The sequence below is a fragment of the Anas acuta genome, chromosome 14 (genome assembly GCF_963932015.1).
Source record: "Anas acuta chromosome 14, bAnaAcu1.1, whole genome shotgun sequence".
Taxonomy (NCBI): Eukaryota; Metazoa; Chordata; class Aves; order Anseriformes; family Anatidae; genus Anas; species Anas acuta.
In genome coordinates this window covers 2,184,979-2,205,071 of record NC_088992.1, presented here as the reverse complement: position 1 = coordinate 2,205,071, position 20,093 = coordinate 2,184,979, and the positions used below count along the sequence as shown (strand labels likewise).

Below are 20,093 nucleotides of genomic sequence, written 5' to 3'. Positions count from 1 at the left end.
GCCCCGTAAAGCAGAGTAAGAACTGACAAAAACATTCAAAATTGCTTTAAAATACCGTCTGAAATAAAACCAGCTGATTTGCTCAGGGCCAGAAGTTTTTACCCCACCAGAGACACGCACCGTGGTGGAACAGCTCCGTTTCCTTCTGTCTGATCAGGCGCTTTTATCGAAGGGCTTGTCTTCCTCCTGCCGTTTCACTCTTTGTGTACAAAACCTGGACGTATTTGATTCCAGCCTCAGCACTTTGCTGGCAAAAGCTAAAAGAGCATATGGACCTGTCTGGATATTTGAGGCATCCAGCAACAGCATACAGATGTCCAAGCTCTAGGCTGAAAAAAACAAAGACGGGGAGGGGGAGGAGGGGGAAAACCTGCCCTGACAGGAAGCAATCTGGAGCCAGTGACTCCACATTTGCATTTCCTTTGTTGTTGTAATCAAGTTAAAACCTTAGCTGAAAGATATTCCTCGTTTATAGGAAGCCCCGTGCCAAGAGCCACTAGAAAAGGAAGGGTGGGCAACAAAACGGGTTGATAAAGCTGAACACCAAAAACCAAAAGAAGAACTGATTCTTTCCAGGGCTAACCCTGCACCAGCAATCAGTGGCCAGTTCAACACATCTGATTCCAAAATCTGTCATTACTTCCTTAATTAATGAAAAATTACCGTAATTAATTTCTGGGTTCTGCTTAGAGTTGTACATTTAAAGGTTGCAAGATGATTTCACAAACGCTGGCGATTTCACGGCTGTGACCTGTTATAACCCGGAGAGAACAAGTAATGTTATTTGTATTTTTCTCCTGAGTAGTTATTTTCAGAGGCAAAAAGCCAAGCACTTGCATAACTCAATGTTATCCTTCCCTGCATCTCTGACATTTGCAAGTGGACAACGCTTTGGCTGACAACGCCGAGCCCGCAGAAAACACGCTTTGCCTGCGGAGGGGAGCCAGTTCAAATATGATAAAGAGCAGAGTAAATAGGATTGCAGCCCTCCCCCCTTTTAAGCAAACGGAGTAATTCTCCGAGCATGTGGAAGAATAATAAACAACCCCCGCGCTGCCAAGCGCCAGGCCAGCAGTCTAGACTTTTTCTCAACTTGCAATCAACTCGATTAAGAAATTGCTAATAAGTGCCTGACAAGCGATTTCTCCGCTTTATGCGGCAGAAATCGTGCTCCCCGTCGGTGACACGCTACGAGAACCACACCACCACTTGAACAGAGCCCAGGGCCGGGGAAGGCTCTCGGCCTTTCCTCGCTGCTGGCATCAGCATCCGCGACCCCCTCGCAGCCACGGAGCCTTCTCTCTGTCACAAACGTCCGTAGGAAGAGCCATGGCCGGGTGTTTGTGTCCCTGCCCGTGTGTACAAACTATAATTTGATTACGAAGAAACGTTGCATAGTTGAGGAGGCTCCGAGCCGGCCTGGGAGCCAGGAATGCGCCGTGAACTCACTGCGAAGCTATGTAGGCCAAAATTCCCTCTATCATCCTCTGGTTTTAGTCACATCTCCATGCTGCTGGCCTGATTTCTCTGAGGAGCGGAGGCTTAAAAACAGCTCCCACTGACACGAGTGAGCTCGCAAGTGCTCAGCTCCTGCACGCTGCTAAATTTTGTCCCCAACACTGGGGCAGCCCTTGGCAGCGCAGCTTTTATCACCTCTCCGCGCGGTGACAGAGCTCCTCGTCATCCCCTCTGAGCTGCTCTCTGGTATTTAATGACCCCGCGGAGCTAATGAGGTGTTTGGTTCCCCCACGCAAGCACAACCACAGGGGTGCGATGCTATCAGGCGGCTCGGCGAAACCATTCGATCTCAGGCATGCGGCATATCCAGAAAGTTCCCATTTTTGGCATGGCGCTTTTGGCCTTCAATGGCAGAAGCGTGCAGCGTGCTCGCATGCCGTCAGCAGCACGGCAGAACAAACCACCTCCTGTGAGCAAAATCCTGCTTATTTTTAACTCCGAGAAGACGTGCAGATGACTCTCCTTCCACTCGGTGTGGTTTTTCTGCCTTCCTCCCCCCGGCAAAGTCTCCCGGCAGTTCCGCCTCGTGGCAGATGCGGTGGCAGGAAGGCGACTGGAGGTGGCAGCCGGTGGTGGCCTCTGTCCCCATCCCTTGCAGCAGGCACCACGGGCTCCCTTCCACCTCCAGCACCAAAGAGCCCTGACTATGTCCGTCCTTTCCCAGCTGCAGGGGGGATGCAGGAGGGTCAGGGCACAGCACCAGCTCCCGGAGGAGCCGCTCGCTGCTCCTTCCAGCACACAGCGTGGGCACAATGCTCCCTGCAGACCCGGACATCCCACCCCAGCCCCACAGAGGGAGCTGCCTCCCCAGGAGGCTTCACCCCGGGGGCAGAGCTGTGAGGGACAAGAGGCAGCGCCTGCAACGTGCATCGCACCTGGGGGAAACAGGAGGGGAGAGGGAAGTGCTCCTCCGAGCTGCGCTTTCCTGGCAGCTCCCTCTGTGATTCTGATTGCGCCCCTTGGGTTTTTGTGTGCTGCGACGCAGCTGCTTGGGGGTCTCCTCGAATGAAAGGAAGCGCCGTGTGCGAGACACAGGAAGAGTTCCCCTGGCTGCAACCTGTAGGGAGCAAAGGACAACGAGGCGGAACAGAGGCTAGAGGAAGGGCAGGTGAACGCATGAATCACGCGGTGACGCCAGGTCCTGAGTGCGTGGCTCCGCGCGCCATCCCTTGGAACCGGCTGCCTCCTGAGCACAGAAATAACCCTCCTGTGGGCACCTGCGTGGAAGGGATTCCTCTTGCTGAGGGCAGAACAGGCTGCCTTGCTTTGCTTCGTGCTGCCATGCGGTGAATTGAGAAATTGGACCAGATCTATCGGGTGGGGCAGCAGTGATGACACCGAGGCAGAAGGAATTTATTTCCATTTTCAAGCAGTCCACCTAGGAGAAAGCTGAGATGCAACCGTCCCCTGGCCTGAAATACTGAAGCAGTGATGGAGGCTGCCACCTGGGTGTCAGCAGAGCTACATCTGCAGAGGTGTTTCCATCAAAATGGGAACACGATGAAATTCGTGCAGAGCTCTGCCTGGCCTGGGGACACCCACTTCCAGAAGTACTGCAGCACCAAGAGTGATACTGTCAAGGAAAGATGAATTTAATAATTGCATATGTAATGACTGCAACTGAACCAGCAAACTCTGAGTCTCCTGGGCCGTGCAGTCGGGCTGCCTGCGCTCTGATACCATGCAGAGGAGCTGCCCTGCGAGCGCCCCAGGAACGCTGAGCGGCATCCCAGCGAGCGGAGAGCCGGGGGTGTTACCAGCACGCATCGCAGCAGCTGAGCTCTTCAAACCGTTCTAGTGACTAATGCTCCTCTCCGAGTCTTGGCCAGTGGGCAGATTCTTTCCACAGATGTCTGCCTTGCGTTTAAACAGTTGGGTTTCACTGCTGGCTTTGTCCAGGGCAGAGCTGCCTCTGCAGCAGAAGTGTTTTCTTTTACATAAACACTCGCAGTAGCAGTTGCTATTTTGTGAACTACTAATTGACTCTGTCTCCAGGAGGGAGTTACAAATGAGCTGCACTTTTTAAGAAGAGACCGAGAGAAATGGAAACAATTTGTGGGCTCGTAGTTAAAGAGACCTCGAGGTAGCAGGAACCACCCCGGAGATTTTTCCAGTTGCGGTCTCAAAGCGGGATGCACACAAATGGTAAAGGAGCTGCGACCAAGAGCAGCAGCGAGAGTAATTCAATAGGAAACTGAAGAAAGCAAAGCTCGACAGGAGCCTGCGCCCAGGAGGCAGAGGAGGGACGGGTGGGAAGCACCAGCAGCACCAGGGCAGCTCCTGGGGCCTGGCACCGCCGGCAGTGAGCGGCGCCGGGTGCCAGCAGCAGCACGAGGGGGAGGTGACAGCTCCACATCCCTCAGGGAAAAGCGGTCCGGAAATCCTTGGTGACACGGGCACGCTTCAGCGAGGAGGGGGCTGCAATCCTGCTGGAGAAAGTAATTTCCTCCCTGCGCCACCAAGACCGCCACACGCTGCAGTAATGACGCTCAGCTGCCTCCCCGCTTGATGGTCCAAAGGGGAAACAGCCGAGTCACAAATTAATTAGAGATGCCTAACGAGCTCCTGTGCTGACTGCAAGCAGGGAAAGCAGAGGGCAGACACTGCTGATGGAGGATGATTCCCCTCTGACTGCCCCAGCTGAGCGTGTTACAAACCGGGGGCCTTCTCCCGGGCACACGCGGGCTCCCAGGAGCGCTGCCAAAAGCCGCGGCTCCTCGGCGGGGCGGGGGGCAACCTGCCCCAGGAAGCCGCACGCAGCGGGGTCAGCACTTTCCCAGAGAGCAAAGCCTGGGAAAACACAGGCGAGGATGTGACAGCCCACTACGACGTCTTTGAAAAGTTGTGTTTAGGTTAAGGACTGTTTCCCCTCCCAAAAGGGGAATGGGAACGCACGGCTGCGAGGGGACGCAGTCGGCCAGATGCAGCGCGGAGCTCTCCAGCTGAGGATGGGGTCCCGGATTTTAATACTGAATCACTTCAGTTCTTAAAAAACTCTGTTTCCATGGGAAGAGCCGGGTTTATCCTAACCTATAATTTAAGAAATGGTTCGCAGATTTAAACCCTATTTTGCAAAATAAATTTGCCTGCAGGCTGATGGCTTTTGCAGCCTCACCAGCGTCAGGACAATGTCATGTGAAACGACAGAGATCAAGACCTTTATTGAACTGTTTGAGCTGCACAAGAAAAACAAGCCCGTGGAATAAAGTGCGGGATCATTAATTATTGCAGCACAAGGAGCACAGCTGTAATTATCTTGGTCGTCAAGAATATCTCCCTCCAGTTCTATCAGGCTTCCTGGTAATGCGTGCAAACAGGAGCCCTCGTTCTTTCTGCTCTTTTGGTAGTGATCAGAATTAGGCAGGATGTCTAGTTACAGCTGCTATTAATAAACCTACTCCTTGAAAACTTGGGGCTTAATTTCTTAGGATTCAGTGCGCCCAATAAGCTGCTGGAAAACGTAATTGCCTGTGGCTGTAATTCTGAAGGAATTGTGGAAGAATTACCACGTCTGTTCTTTGCGAAGGAATCTGAATTCTCCGAAGTGAGAAGTGGCTCTGGCAGGAAAAAAAAAATCCAGTGGGCAGCCCCTTTTGCACCCTGTTCCCCAGCTCACCCTTCGCAAGCACCTCTGTGGCGCGGTGCTGCCCACGTGGGGGCTGCTCAGCACCAAAGCTCGCGCCAGGAAGGTGAGGAGGGAAACGAGCCCCAGCTGAAACGTCTGGTTACGGTGGTTGGAAACCGAACAAGAGCAGCCAAAGGCGGGCGGGCGGGGAAAGTTCCCCTCTCTCAGCGCTTCGGAAAGCGTGGGATGGGTGAAGCCTGGGAACAAAGCCCCCAGCACGGAGCATGGCCCTGCTGGCAGGGCCTGGGTGGGAGGTGCACCTCACCGGTAACGTCTCCAAGCCCTGGAAGAGCTACGTGCTGGCACTGCCTCCTTTCTGGACGTTTTTCTGGTGCACAGTCCTTACGGGTGCTGGGAGCGCCCGGTGCCCTGCCGAGGCTGCCTGCCCCGGAGCGCAGCTGGAGCCGAAACGCGCGCGGTGACGCCCGCCCCGCCGAGCAGATGTCTTCAGCTCCAGCTGGGAACAAACAGCTGGAACAGGCGGAGGTTTAAAATACAGCTCTGCTGCTGTACAAATATTTTGGGTAATGAAAATAAACAAAGAAAGGAGCGTGACATGGGTCCATGTGCTACTATGCTTCCAAGGCGGAGATGGGCTGCAAGAGAGCAGAGGACCCGTGCCAGACCCCAGAGGGTGGCACGAGGCCGAAGGCTCCCTGGGAGCGGCTCCTTTCCAGGATGCACCCGGCCACGCGGGACGCACAGCAGATGGTGCCCTGGCAGAAAATGCTGCCCAGCCGTGGTACCTTGGGTCCTGCCAGGGCAAGGAGAGCTGCAGCACCTCCCCAACACGCCATCCCTCACTGCTGCTCCCCGGCCCGTGTCCCAGGGGCACCCGCAGCCCCTCGGGAGGCTCCGTGGTGGCAGAGCCCACGTTGCTGGGGAATCAGGTGCTGTTCCAAAAGCCTGCAGAGATCCTACCAGGGTTTGTACTTTCGTTTCTTTGTCAAAGCTGAAAAGCAGCGATTCCGGGAAAACAGCATCTCCAGCGAGCCAGCGACACATCCCCAATCCAAGCACTGATGCGGTTCGAATTGCCTGTAGCAATAGCAAAGATGATTTTGTTGTACACAGGCAAGACAAGAAGAATACGCAGTTGGTGTATGAAGCCTGTAGCTGTTATTGTAGCACATGAAAAAAGTCAGGGGATGGCTGGAACAGAATGTGCACACTGCAGAGCATAAACAGAGGCGTTGCTTTCAGCACACAGCCTCGGAAAGACACGCGCATCCCCAGGGTGCGTGCTTGCATTTAACTCCAGTTACAAGGCCACTGTTTGGAATGGGAAACGCTCAAATTTGAGCATCACATTCGCAGAGACAACACAAGAGGGGTTCAGGACGAGCCGCCCAGCAGCACCATGCTCGTGCAGACCTCAGCGAGGCCATGAGCAGCCTCCCACCCTGTGCCCCCAGAGCGGTGCCGCTGTTATGGTGCCCTAAACTGCACAGGACAAAGCCACTGCTCCTCTGCGGAGCTGTGGGGAATTGCACAGGGTGTGCATGAAGGGTGCTGCAGCACTTGCACGCCTGCTTTTGGCCAGGCAGCGGTTAGTTAACTTCTGTGCATCAGGGAAATCAAGGGAATTCCAGAAGAGGAGCAATACATGAAAAACCAGGGGCTAGCGAGTGCCGTATCCCTGTCTGGCTGGAGATCTAAGAGGGAAATCAGTTCTGGGCATTACCATCAGCATTTTCTGGATGCTGCAGCGATTCTATTGCTGAATTTACTGCTAACAATCTCTGGCCAAACACCCACGCGGAGACACATGATCCCTGCTAACCTCGCGCATCCCCTGTCAGGAGGGCACCTCATGATCATTGCTCTGGTAACACCGAGTTCTCCGTGCAAAATTCTCTTCTCTTGTAGGGAAGTCACTACAAACATCCTGCTAGTGGGACACATTTCGGAGCGATGTGCAGCCCAGAGAGGAGCAATGCTTTATGCACACATCTCCTCCAGCACCAGCGAAGACGCTCGGGACCACCTTCCTATCTGATTGCCATTTTTTGCACCATCCCCATTCACAGCCAAGGGACAGCGAGCGCAAACCTTCATCCAAAATGGCCAATTCCTTGAGAGACCCTGAAGTAAATGGCTGCAGCACCACGAAGCAGACCCCAAAAGGGACATGTAGGAAGAGGCGCACAGGTGTCAAGCTTGAGCTGCTTAGAGATTTTAGCATCACCAGCACGCTCTTACTGCAAGCATAAAAAATACAGAAAATGTTCCAGGAATAAATTGACATACTGTATTTATTGCACAAATTTCCCCTAAAATTGGGAATGGTTATTATAATACAAGTGCACATCTTGGGAAATATATACAAAAACAGAAGAGAGAACAAGTATGTACATTTTACCCAGCATTTTACAAGTACCACCATCTAAATAATTTAGAGAAAGCAAAAAAATTGTCATAAAACATCTATAATATCTCATAGGGAAAACAGAGGCAAGGTGTAAAATCCTTTCTTTGAAATATTTTTTGTTCTTAGCAGCCCAGTGTTTGCCAATTGAAACAAAAAAAAACAAACGTTTGCTAATTTGCGTGCCTAGTACACTTCGTTTTCAGCCAGAAAATTAAGACATGTTAATGGAGATTGATAATAGTGGAACAAAAGAAACCAAACACATTAGTCGCCTATTCACATAAATAAACAACTGTGATATACTTTTTAAAAGCCAACGCTACAGTCCTGTAAAAGATCCCTTTTTGTATTATTCACCAAATCGACACACGTACCACGTTGTTCACGTACCCGAGAAGTTCACTTCCAGAAAACCTCCCCAGCACACGACAGCTTCGTTCGCGTTTTCCCCACGATGGCAATAAATGAACACGGCCGGCAGCCCCGGGTACACGGCGAGGAAACCACATTCGTGGCCTCCTCTCCTTGGAGTGACCCAACAAATCATTGCAGCGATGGTAACGGGCTGCGTCAGGCAGAAGGCAGCAGAGGAGGATGCCACCGAACACCAGCTCTCTTCTCAACGCTAATCTCAAGCTGTGCCAGGGCTTCTTGTGCTCCATAGTCAAATCCGCTTCAAAGCACCACCCATGACTTGCCTACTGATGGTTACATGGAGAGCATGATGCGTCCTGTCCCAGTGCGCTGTAAGCACAACCGTGAGGTGGCAGGATGATGGTGCAGAGCTTCCCAACCAAGCCCTCAGGTTGAACACATCCGAGCACATACCACAGGCAGCAGCAGCAGCATCCACCGGCAGCTCCAGCATCGGGACCACGGCAGCAGCACCCGGCAGCACCAAGCCTGGCGGCTCCGCCACGATGAGGTTACGGCTGCAGATCCACGAACGACGTTCAGACTCGGAACTAGTGGCTACACCATGGCAAAGAGTTAAAAATTCGGATTCTGAGCTCAATCCTATATTTCATTAAAAATGTGTTTACACAACTGGGCCCCTGCATTCTGTGCTCATTCCAAAAGCCAGATGTAACAATTGTGTGGCGAGGAGAGGACGCTTAAAGAATAGGGGAGAAACATTTCCTTAGATCACACAATAAACACAAGTTTCTTCCCTGCAGCAGTCAGCATTAGATTTTATATACAAAAGAGTTTCAAATGACACTGCCTGTATTGAAGTCGGGTTTGCTCGCTAACGTTGACTCAGTCCTGCACGGAAATTGGTGTGGGTTTGCCCATGTAGCTCTTCCCTGGAACAGAGTCTTGAGTTACAGATTTTAAATATCACTGAAAAAACACCCTGGGTGCAATCTGGCCCCAGCAAAGGAAGGAAGGAGAGTTTTGTCATTGACAGCAGCGGGGCAGGGATCTCTCCTATTGTTTTCAAGTTTATAAAATGGTTAAAATAGATTGTATGTAAAATAACTCTGCAAACAACAATAGAAGGCGTGCTATGCTATTGAAAATATGATTACAGAATGGCATATTTGTAGAATCACTTATGCAGTTCAGTGACCATGTGAACACGTATCTCCTACTTCTGTGGATAATCCATGAAGCTCGATATACTGAATGCAATCGATGAAAACAGAACCAAACATCAGCAACATGAATTGGCTGCTAGGACAAATAAGCAAAGAAAAGCCCATAATGAAGTGTCCAGTTAAACTGAGGTAGTAGAGCCTTTGAAAACATAATCCACCTACCACTGGATATTTACATTACTTACACCAGATTGGTTCCATCAGCTATTCTTACAACTGTTGTATATACAGTGACAAAACGGTGATGGCTGAGTAAAGGAGAAATGCTGAGAATAAAATAAACAACATTTCCTGCTGGTAATTACACGAGTGAGTAGAAAAGGGATTAGAGCCATCTGCATCGAGGGTATACTTTGTCCAAAAATAATTTTGATATTACTACTCTATGGAGTAATCAATGTTCATTTTTTTTGTAGAATGGTTTTAAAAAATATATCAATTAGTTACCTGAGCAATTAAGGGTAATAGTCTGTTCATTTTTTCCCCAATGCTTTGGTACAATTACTTCTAGCTCATTATTTCAATAGCTGGCTGACTGCTGTAAAAATAATAAGATGTTGCAAGAACATTACAGACCGTAAAAAAGTTAGAGGTAATAGTCATGTCGTTCTGGGGGCCCCATGGGGAAACTTCAGCCAATGTTCTTTTTTTTTTCCCTAACATTTTGATTATGTTGTCAAAAAAAGCATCACTTAATATAAAGCAACATTTAAACATTATAAACATTTAATACTGGTTACGACATCCAGCCAAGAAAGAGAATCTCCACCTTTAGCTTGCCCGTTGGCCTCTCCCTGCCTCCTCCCTGTACCCCCACTATTCCCTCTCCTCAGGAGAAAGATCATAAATAAATTTTGGAGCTGAGTGTCATTCATTAATAAGCTTTTTACAAAACAAAACAGTCCCCCTCCAACCCTTGTTCTTCCTCTGGGAAGTCTCCAGAATTTGACTACCAGGTGAAAAAGTAGAAGCTGTTTACAAATCGTTGTAGCTTGAGAATTACAGATCTGAACACGATCCTCATCGATATAAGCCAGTCTGAAGACAGCTGCTGCCTTCTCTTGGTAAGTTTATAATTGGCAATAGCATCAAATATTTCTCAAAGCAGTTCTTCCTTGCGTTCCCCGGTATAAATTACAGTTAGCCATTGTGGCAGAAACTGATAAAAAAATGCAGATCTTCAGCTTTCGCTAAAATCTTCACTTTTCCATGGTTGAAATCTTGGGCTTACTCATTTTCCTTTTCTTCCTTTCTTTATCCTTTTTTTTTTTTTTTTTTTTTTTTTCTACAAAAGACCAAGTGGGAGAGGAAAAGTCTCCAAGCGTTTGCACGATGTGCAGTCATATATGGAGATGGTGCAGCTCAGCGAGCAGGCTGTTTCGGCTGCTGCAAAGAGAAAGGATCCAGAACAAGTTGTCTTCCACTTTTGTTTCCAGGGGGAAGAGGTAAACGTCTGTGCCCTCTGGCATTTTAGAGCAGTATCTGGGCAACATACGGAGAGTGAGTGCTTGCTACAGCTGCCAGTAAAGGGAGGTCGCTGGATTCAATCCTGAAAGGAAGCAGAAGAGTCACATTTATCTGACCCAAAACACAGCTGGGCTGAGCAAGTGCCTTAGGAGCTCTGCTGCCTGCCCAAGCCCGAGTGTTTGTACTGGGGCTCGAGCGTGCACAGCTTGGAGTTGCAGGACATCCCCCAGGTAGAATTAAAGCCAATCGTGCTCCTCTCCTAATGCAGTACTGCCGGCTGGGTTACAAGCTCCAGCCACCGGGGTGTTTTAGCATCCAGCTGTGCCTGCTCAGATGGAGAGGTGACAGACCTGCACCAGCACCGCTGCGCTCTGCTCCTACCTGCCTCGCTTCTCACTGGGGCAACGAAGAGGTGAGGTGGCAGATGGAGGGAGGGGAACCAGCACATCCCCTCCTGCCCTCCAAGCAAGGGCAGCAGAGCATGGGAGCAGAGGGCCAGGCTCAACTCCTGCTGCTACCAGGGAGCCCTGGCACAGCGCTGCCGCTGCTCCCCGTCTCCTGCTCCGTGTGCCTTGCTGCTCACCCTGCTCTCCTGCACGGAGATATTCTGAGCCTTCCTATAAACACCCCGTAAATAGCTCCTCTGCCTGCGCCCCACACCCACGGAGACATATTATGTGCCTTACATGACACGGAGGGTGCTTTCTGCCATGCAGGGAAAGTCAACCTGGAGGACTCGGGTGCCCCCCGTTGCTCAGTGCTGACTGACCAACTGAGGGACGACTCCGATAAGCTCTGGAGTGCTGAGCCCAGCTTCCTGCCCGGAGGGAAGAGAGAGAGGCTGGGGGTTCCTCGGGATCAAGCAATGGCTAAGGAGAAGCCTGCAGCCATGGGTGATTTATGCCACACCACGGTTCCAGTCCCATTTAGGAATCCATTCTCTGTGCTTAGGACAAACCCAGGCGGAGGATTTGGCACCAGGAAACCCAGGGCAGCACTGCTCTGAGGAAGTTTGTGATCGTACCCCAGCACAACACCCAGCTCTTTGACGTGAACTCTCATCTGGCCCTTGAGATATTCAGACAGCATCTTGCTCTTGAAATAGAGCTCCTGCAGCCGATCTTCCAGGTGCATAACACACTAGAAAGCAAAGAAAGACATCGTGTCAGGGACAGCACAGCGCCGCGGACAGACTGTACACAGCCCCAACACCCCAGACTCCAAGCATCTACTGCCTTCTCTCTGCCCGTGTCTAGGTGAATAATTAGTAACACATTAGCAGATATTTCTTTACTGGCAAGACTCCCACTTTTGAGCAGAAGTTTTTGATTGCTTTTTAAATCAGAATTAATGAGACAGCTGTCTTGGATACAGAGCAGGATTTAAACAGACAGCTCAGGCAGCTACATCAGGGGATGTGCTGGCTACTAAAATTGTGGCTATGGACAACTGAACTAAGCAACCTTACAACATCTTTAGCCTCTGAAGTGAAAGGATACTTTAAGAACATCACCCCCTTGATTTTCATTCATACTTACGAAGTTCGGAGACAAGTTATGCTTGTAAAGCTGCAGAGTGGAATGAAGCAGGTTAGAGACGAGGCTGGAGACTAACACTTCTTTTCCCAGCTTGTTATCGATCATCCGTCTCTGGCTACTGGCCACTTGCACCGTCCATTTGTCCGTGTCTGCAATAATGCAGACGGCTTCTGCAATCGGCTCATCCAGAACAGGGTGCTAGGAACAAAAACAGAATAGCAGACCTCTGAGAAAAGCAATTGACAAGTTCTCCTCTCGCTACCCTGGACAGCAGGGGCAGCATCCCACACACTGCCTCATCAAAAGCACAGTAATGTGCTAAGGATTGTGCTCCATCCATTAAAAACAGAGCTCTATTGTAAGCAAGGCATGGTCTTGGAAGGATAGTTCTTATTAAACGTTTTATTCCAGGCTTGAGAGTATGGCACTGGCTGACAATTTTATCTTTTGGTATTTGATATAAAGAGTTCTGACTGAATATAGGTAAAAATGAGCACGTTTAAAGCATATTTTCAAGTATATTGTTTGTATTTTAAACCCCTAAAACTGAAAGCACCAGAAACCCTACTTGCTTTTGAACACGGCTGTGTTCACGAGGTCAGCTCTGTTCCCATTTGGCACTGGTTTGCTGTGAGAGGAGGGCCAGCAGAGGGAGCACCCAGCTCAGCCTGCGCTCAGCTCGGCTCCTTCCAGCCTCCTCTTTAGAGGAGGAGCCAGGGAGGTTTTAAAAAGGGAGCTCATGGAGCCCCAGTGCATCTCGTGGGCTCAACAAGCCCGCTCAGGACTCTTGTTTGATATCGGTCTCTCCTCTCCCTACAAAGCCAGCACCCTCAGAAGCTGTGACAAGCCTGAAAGGAGCTGGTGTCCCTGCAGGACTGGGTGCTGCTGGTGGGCTCCCCGTAAGCAGCAGCAGGGTGGCCAGACGGAAAGGGGATGTTCTGGGGGAGCACAGGGAGTTCAGCACCGCTGCTGCACAATTCCATGCCTGGGAAGGGAAACACAGCAGCCTCCGTGTTTAATCTGGTTCAGCAGCATTGCATCCTGTGGGCACTCAGCTCTCAGCAGGCTGCAATGTCTGCAGGACTCCAATTTCTCAGCGGCTCAGCACAGAGATCCATCTTCCCAAGGCCAAAGGCCTCTCAGGTTTATTTAAGTTTTTGTGCTCCAGATTTGCAGGGAAATAACAATGTTTTTCAGATACGTTAATTGAGAAACGAGAAAAAAAAATGGTGATCTGGGAGTGGAGACACCTGAAGAGAGCTGTGACTGTAAGCGTTTCCCCTTCCTGCAGATCTGTGGGTTTGAAAACATTTACCTTTCCTACTGCGACAAACACACTTACCAAATATAGCTTAATTACCTGCACAGCATGAGACAAATCTGACACCAAACAGTGCCTCAGCTTTTCATCACTTCCTATTCCTTGCAAAACAAAGTCTGGGACGTACGACGAACAGTAGCCACCTAGTAAGGATCTTCCAAAATTGGCGATACTGGGCTGGACAGAGTTCACTTCAACTAATTTTGACCTGCAAGGAAGGCATATCAGGGAGATGTACAATCGCATATACCAAATTCAGCTTTCAAAGAGGTTGCACTCGCACATTTATCATATCTACTTTAACTTCCATTCAAGCACTTTTAAAAAAGAAACATTTTAAAGTCAGCTTTTGCAGTCAGCCATTGCGGAAGAAAAGGATACGAGCCAAGATCACAAAGCACAATTAATATTTTTTTCCAGACCACTGATCTCTCCGTATTCTTTTACAACCAGCAAGCTCAAGAGACACTTTTCCAACCGCTGATGCCAAGTTAGCCTGCATTCCTCCCAACATGTGACATAAGAGGCTGCATCTTTTTCGGTCTCTGTTACTGCTGAATAGCACTTACCCGGGAAAAGGAATCTCATATTCTTCTGCCCAATCTTCCTGCTCTCCTCCGTAATAGTTACTGCTTGGCCTGGTTAGATCATGACCAGCATCCTCGCTTTCACTGTCACCCAGGGCACTATCCGAGCTCTCATTTCTTGGAATGTCCCAATCAATTCCTGGGGCGACCTTTTTCTCTGTGTTTTCTCTGTCCCCATGGGGGACACGAATAGAGATTTTCTCTCTTTGGTCCTGCTCAGCAAAGCAGATTTTGTACGTCTCCTGTTGAACGGAGTCCATAAATTTACAAAATTCGCTAGGTGGTTTGCTAGTCTTTGTACACAGGTTTTTAGAAAACTCTAAACTACTGTTGTGAGCAAGAAGGTCCGTAGCTGCTTGCCCTGGAATATCATCAATAGTCCGGGTTTCAATTGAACTGTCATCAGTAAAATATTCATCAAACAGACTCATGCTCTCAGCGTTGTACGGGTTTGGATTCCAGCTCTGATGCTCGTTAGCAACTTGAGGAAAGGGTTCAGTTGTCCCACAGTCTCTATTTTGGTCCTCACCAGTTTGTTTAGCTTCACAGTTCTGATCAGCAGACACTCCTCCTTCCTCCGCTGCTGGCGGGCTGTGATGCCTCGCAATTTGTTCCACTACTGCCTGACTTCTGAGCTCGATGTCTGAATCAGGTGACATGGAGTCTCCGATGAGGAAAGTCACCTTTGTCTGAGCTTCAGCAGCACTGCAAGGAAACGTATCGCAGAAGAGCTTATCCGGAGGCTTCTTTTCCACAGCTATACCGGGTGACCTTGTTGCACTGACTGCCTGGTTGCCCGATTCCAGCGGGTCTTCATCCCTCCACACGTTTGCTGCTGGCTCCAAACCAGATTCTGTCGATACACGTTTTTCTGGTGAAGCCGCCCCTGCGCACACCACGCTCTCCAGGTTGGTGTCCAGGCAGGTTCTTGGTGGCTTAACATCAGCAGCATCTTCCTGGCAATCATCAGGAACAATAGTTCTGCTCTCGTCTGAAGACGTTTCCAGCTCTACCTTAGGAGTGTTTTGCGTGTCTTCTCTCTCTTGCTGTGAAACACCTTCTATGTTTTGTGCGAGGGAAATGGGACATTTGCAATATTTACAGCTACAGTTGGGAGTTCTCGTTTCTTCAGACTCCCTCGGCAGCAAGTTGCCCCTGTTCTTGTGCATTGTGACAAGCACGTACTCGGATTCTTCTACTTCTCCTTTCTCCAGCGTGGTCGTTATAACAGTTCCAGGCATGACTATGGCTTCATCTTCCCCATTTTCTAGAAGATGTGTCTCCTGAAGTTCTGAGCATCTGATGAAGTAAGTGAGGAAATAAAGCAATCTCTGGACCAGGTCATGCCTTTTGCCAACCACAACTGTTTTTGCTAATCTCACAGGTGATCCGATAGCCCCGTACAAGTCACCTAGAACAGGAAATAAAACAGACAAATGTTTTGCATCTTTAAAACAAATGGTTCCTCTAACGGACAACTGTTGTCCATTTTTCAAAGGCCAAGCCCACAGCAGAAAAACACTGAATCAGAAGAGGACAGCTACGCCAGTATTTTGGTTTTAATACAGAGAATTCTAACTAGGCTGCTGGTATGGTACGTAAGGTGACACGCTGGTAGGAGACATCTGATCTCATCTATTAGGGAGTATTTGCACCACCTAACTTCGGTGCCTGGCTCTGGAGGCTGGTCTCTCAGGTTCCTTATATAGCTAGGGAAGAGAGGAGGCATCTGCTCTGAATTACCCTGGATAGTCTGGAAACTGGGCTGAACTTTTCCCTACCAAAAGAAAGCTGTCAGTAGACACAATCCTATGCCAAGAATGAAGGCAAAAAGTGTCAGTGGCAGGTGCCTAGCTGAAGCTGCCTTCTTTCCCTTCCCCTTGAGCCCTCCGATGGGTCATAAGGGTTTTTTGACAGCTTGGAAGACCGGGCCCCAGGTTCACCTTTGCCTGCTGTACTGACAGTATGGCCACTTTGAGGATGAATTTCTTCGATTTGTTCTTTCTAGAATCAGGCTTATCAATAGCAGCATCCCAAAATACCAAAACGGAGTTTCTTTATAGAGAGAGGAGAGGAGAAGGACCAGGATCCTCCATCATCACCAGGGCAGGTGACCTTAAGAGACCTGGCATAGATGACTAAAGAGGGCTTTACTTTTTGGGTGCCATTTTACAGTTGATACTGCAAAAAAATAATACAGCATGTATAAAAAAATACAGTGAATACCTGAGCCTGAAATACACGCTTTTGTTTTGAGTGGGAAACCAAAAAGTTTGAACATGTGGGGGGAAAAGAAGCAAGGATCCATAAAAATCACCCCGCTCATACCCACTTACACCGCGCTGTTACATGGTTTAGATGTTTGCCACGTACCGAGCTGTGCCCACAGCGGGTTGTAGGGGTGAGTTTTGGCCAGCATGTCCACGCTCTGGGAAGAATGCTTTTCCAGGAAGATTCGTATAGGCGGCTGGCCGTTCGGCATGACCGTAGGGACCCAGGCCAGGTGGTTAGTCAGGACTGCAGTCAGTAAGGCTGGTAAGAACCTGAAAGAAAGATGTTCCACAGCATGTTTTCCAGGTGAACAATCAGGATATTAAACTGACAGCACTTCCATGGTCTGCATGGATCCTGGATGGCAGAAACAGCCTCATGAAGGCACAGGACTGACCTTTGGTCCTCTCCCACACCTGCAGAGCTCTTTTTTAGAACACACATCGAAGTAAAATGAAATAGTCTAAACTTGTGGCAACCCAGTTCCTCTCTTTGGCAATAATTATGAGACTTCCTATTTTGAAAGCTCTGTGTTGTAAAACACCTCAAAACCGACTTCTGCTGTTCGCTGAAGAAGACAGTGGCACTCTGTGGCCTCTGACATGACCGCTCCAAGCTGCAGGTCCCACATCCTTAAGGTCTGGGACTGTTAATGAGGAGGAAGGCTGTGATATTTGCTGTCATACCTGTAAAGTAGTTAGGTAGTGTGTTGTTTCATAAAACTGTGATGCAATTTAAGTACGTATGGCTGCTCCTTTTCAGAACTAGCACCCCCCAAGTTCTGTAACACCATCAGGAAAAGAAAGACAGCTCAGCCTGAAAGGCTCTGTCCTTAACCAGGCTAATCAGTTTTCACCAGCTAGACAAAAAACCTTTCTGAAAAGTATTAATTATCTGATTTTCTGTATGGTAGAGCACAGTTTCTGCTGCCAAGGAGGACAGGACAGCCTTTCCCTCCCAGGCCCCCTTCCCTGCAGGATGAGCATGTGGCAGCTCAGCCCAAGATCCTCCCGCGCACCGACAGATGGTGCTGGTGGCTGCTGCAGCAGCTCCAGTGCCCAGGGAGGAAAACAGACAAACTTCACTGAGCCTCAAAATAATGCTGCTTGAATATTTTACAACTATCAGAATCCCCACGGCTTAAATTTAGCCCTGTTTCCTGAGCAGAGACAGCCAGAAGAGGAAAGCAGACTTAAAACCAGATTGCAAAGGATACAGGGCTTGATTTTCCTCTGGCTTCCATCAGTGTGGATCTTGCTATATTGAAAATAAACCAAACAAGCCCAAACAAATGGCCATTTAAATGTAAATAAGAAGCACAGAGCTCAGAGTGACAGGGACTGAAAGAGGCTAATCCTGGGGGAAAAGCTTCCAGTGCAGTGGGAACTTGTTTTAGGAAGGCACATTTGAACCCCCTAACAAATCCCTACAGTTTCTCCCTTGCACTGAGGCAGGAGAAAGCACACACACTGCCCACTGACTGTGTCCTTCCCGTCTGGGGGAGGGAAAAGATGACAAAATTACCCCTGGGTGGCGAAGCTGAAGGCCGTGAGGAGCAGCGGGTGCCACCTCCCCTGCAGCTGCGCCTTCCCCACCGCACACCAGCACGTTCCCCTGAGCTAACAGCTGGGCTCTCTGCTCATCCCCACTCAGCTCCACATGTTTGTGCTCGTTTTAGGATTTTCAGTACAGCCAAGCACTTGAAAAACTTCCCCAATTCATGCCCTGGGGAAAAAGGATGAACTGTTGACAAAAGAGTAAATTTATTCAGATTCTGCTGAGTTTATCGAGAGCATTCTCTCTCTCAGTTTTTAACAACTGCTCAGGGCTTTGTCCAGAGGGCAGAGAGGTGAATGCTAGCGAAGCAAACTATTTCTTTAGGGACATTTTACAGAAGTCAGGTTTAATAGCAATTTGCGGTCAGACAGCACTACACACGTGGCTCTCTTTCTGAATGTCTAACCTTGCTCATCATATGATAACTGATTTTGAAAGGTAGATGAATGCATTTCACAAGGTATGTTCATCCCCTTCCAGACATACACACCCATCACGCGCTTCCTATGGACGCGTTTCAAATGTTTAGCCTTTACCAGGATTTAGAGGATTATGGAAGGAGGCTTTTCATGGGGATACTTGCTTACTACACTTCTGTTTAAAAACTAAAGCACTTATGGATGGCCTTTTGATTCTTTCTCACTTACTACCAAGATTTAAAAAATAATTTTAAAATTGTTTTTTTAAAAAAAGACATAAACACATATACATGTAAAAACTGAAATCCACCATACTGGTTTTTAGCAGCGTTTTCCATCAAGAAAGTGAATTCCTTCATGAAGCGATGGCACAGCTGGTTCTTCTCCGGTGTCCCCGACATCATAGTAAGCCAGACGGGCTCCCCGATCCGCGGCATCGTGTAGAGGTTGCAAATGGTCGTTCTAGGAAAAAAAGAATAAATCTGGAATTAAACCAAACAACGAAAGGCAGAGACAGAGATGGATGGAGATGAATGAGTTTTTGTTGTGGTTGCTTCCCTGCTTTCACTACATTTCATTCAAAACACAGAACTCCTCCATAGCTGGTTTGTGACTGGTGTGAATTTATGTGCATCTGCTTTATAAAAATGCTTTATAAATGCTTTAAAAAAGCTCCCCCCCTGCTTTAACAACCGGTGCATCTCCACCCCAAACCTACCAACGTGTGGCTTTGCAGGGAAGGGGCCCAGGTCCCTGCTTTAACTACAAACATATCAGCTACCCCACGGCTTCAAGGATTTTGCACCTACCCACATCCTTTTGACTTCACAGAGACCAGTAAACGCATGGTTAAAACGCTGCCTTTGCAGTAAAACGCCAGATTAAAACCCCTTAGATCACTGCCAAACTCCTGATCTAAACCAAACGATGGCTTTGCTCTGAGCACAACGCCTGCATTACGACACTACACGGAGCTACGTTTCCATCACACTAACAATACAAGCCTAAAAAAAAAAAAAAACAAAACAGAAAATCCAACAAAGGAAATGGCTGATCGATTCAGGTGTCTGCCCACCTCAGGTACTGCTTTTTCTAGAAGAGAGACTTTTGTGTTACAGGACACGGATTTACGTCTCGGAACGCCCCTGGTTTATACAGATCCTCCTTGGACACGCTGGCCTGAAATTCACAGACACTTCCAGAACTGAGGCAATGGCTGAGCACGGCAGGCAGGCAAACGCTCTCGAGCAGCAGCTGCCAAACCTTCGGTGGCTGAGAGTTTAAAGTGAAAGCCTGCAGGAAGCAGAGCCCCACGCGTTTTTGTGCACCGAGGCTGCAGCAAGACGGGATGGGGCGAAGAGGGCAGGTGGGAGAGAGGGCCTGGGCCCTCTCTGCCTTAATTTTTTTCAGCATTTTTCATTAAAAACAACATCCACGCTACGTGCTGACAGCAGCCAAAATCAGCCCAGTCTTCCTTACAAGCCGGATTTTCTGACAGCTTCCCAGTGAAGCAGGAGGAGAGGCAGGGACACCCTGGGGCTGGCTGGGGAGGGGGAAACCGAGGCCAGGGTCGCATCCAGCAGCCCCCAGCACCCGGCTCAGCATCGGGCACGGGCTGGGAACACACAGCCTTGGTAGCAGAGAGCTGGGGCTGGAGGTGGGATTATTGAGAGAAAGCTTTCTGTTCACAGCCCATTAACTGGAGCAGAGGCTAAGGAGGCCCTAACAAAGGGAGAAACCCCCCAAGAGTGGGAATTTCGGAGCTGGACGAGTTTCAGAGCCCAAGCCAAGTATCAAAATGTACAGCGCAGATGCAGC

The 20,093-nt window shown here is 49.2% G+C and overlaps 1 protein-coding gene across 4 annotated transcripts in view; it reads right to left on the bottom strand.

The window, feature by feature from the left end:
• Positions 1 to 10,349: 10,349 nt before the first annotated feature.
• The window catches only part of FNIP1 (folliculin interacting protein 1), a 62,549-nt gene continuing 52,805 nt past the window's right edge, over positions 10,350 to 20,093 (bottom strand). For all 4 annotated transcript variants that reach the window (XM_068697923.1, XM_068697924.1, XM_068697925.1 and 1 more), the window contains 7 exons: positions 18,591 to 18,737; positions 16,402 to 16,571; positions 14,011 to 15,439; positions 13,481 to 13,649; positions 12,121 to 12,318; positions 11,607 to 11,722; positions 10,350 to 10,664 (listed from right to left, as the gene is read on the bottom strand). In XM_068697923.1, the coding sequence (XP_068554024.1) occupies positions 10,586 to 10,664; positions 11,607 to 11,722; positions 12,121 to 12,318; positions 13,481 to 13,649; positions 14,011 to 15,439; positions 16,402 to 16,571; positions 18,591 to 18,737 (2,308 nt within the window). In that variant the 3' untranslated portion in view covers positions 10,350 to 10,585. The remainder of the gene's footprint in view (positions 10,665 to 11,606; positions 11,723 to 12,120; positions 12,319 to 13,480; positions 13,650 to 14,010; positions 15,440 to 16,401; positions 16,572 to 18,590; positions 18,738 to 20,093) is intronic.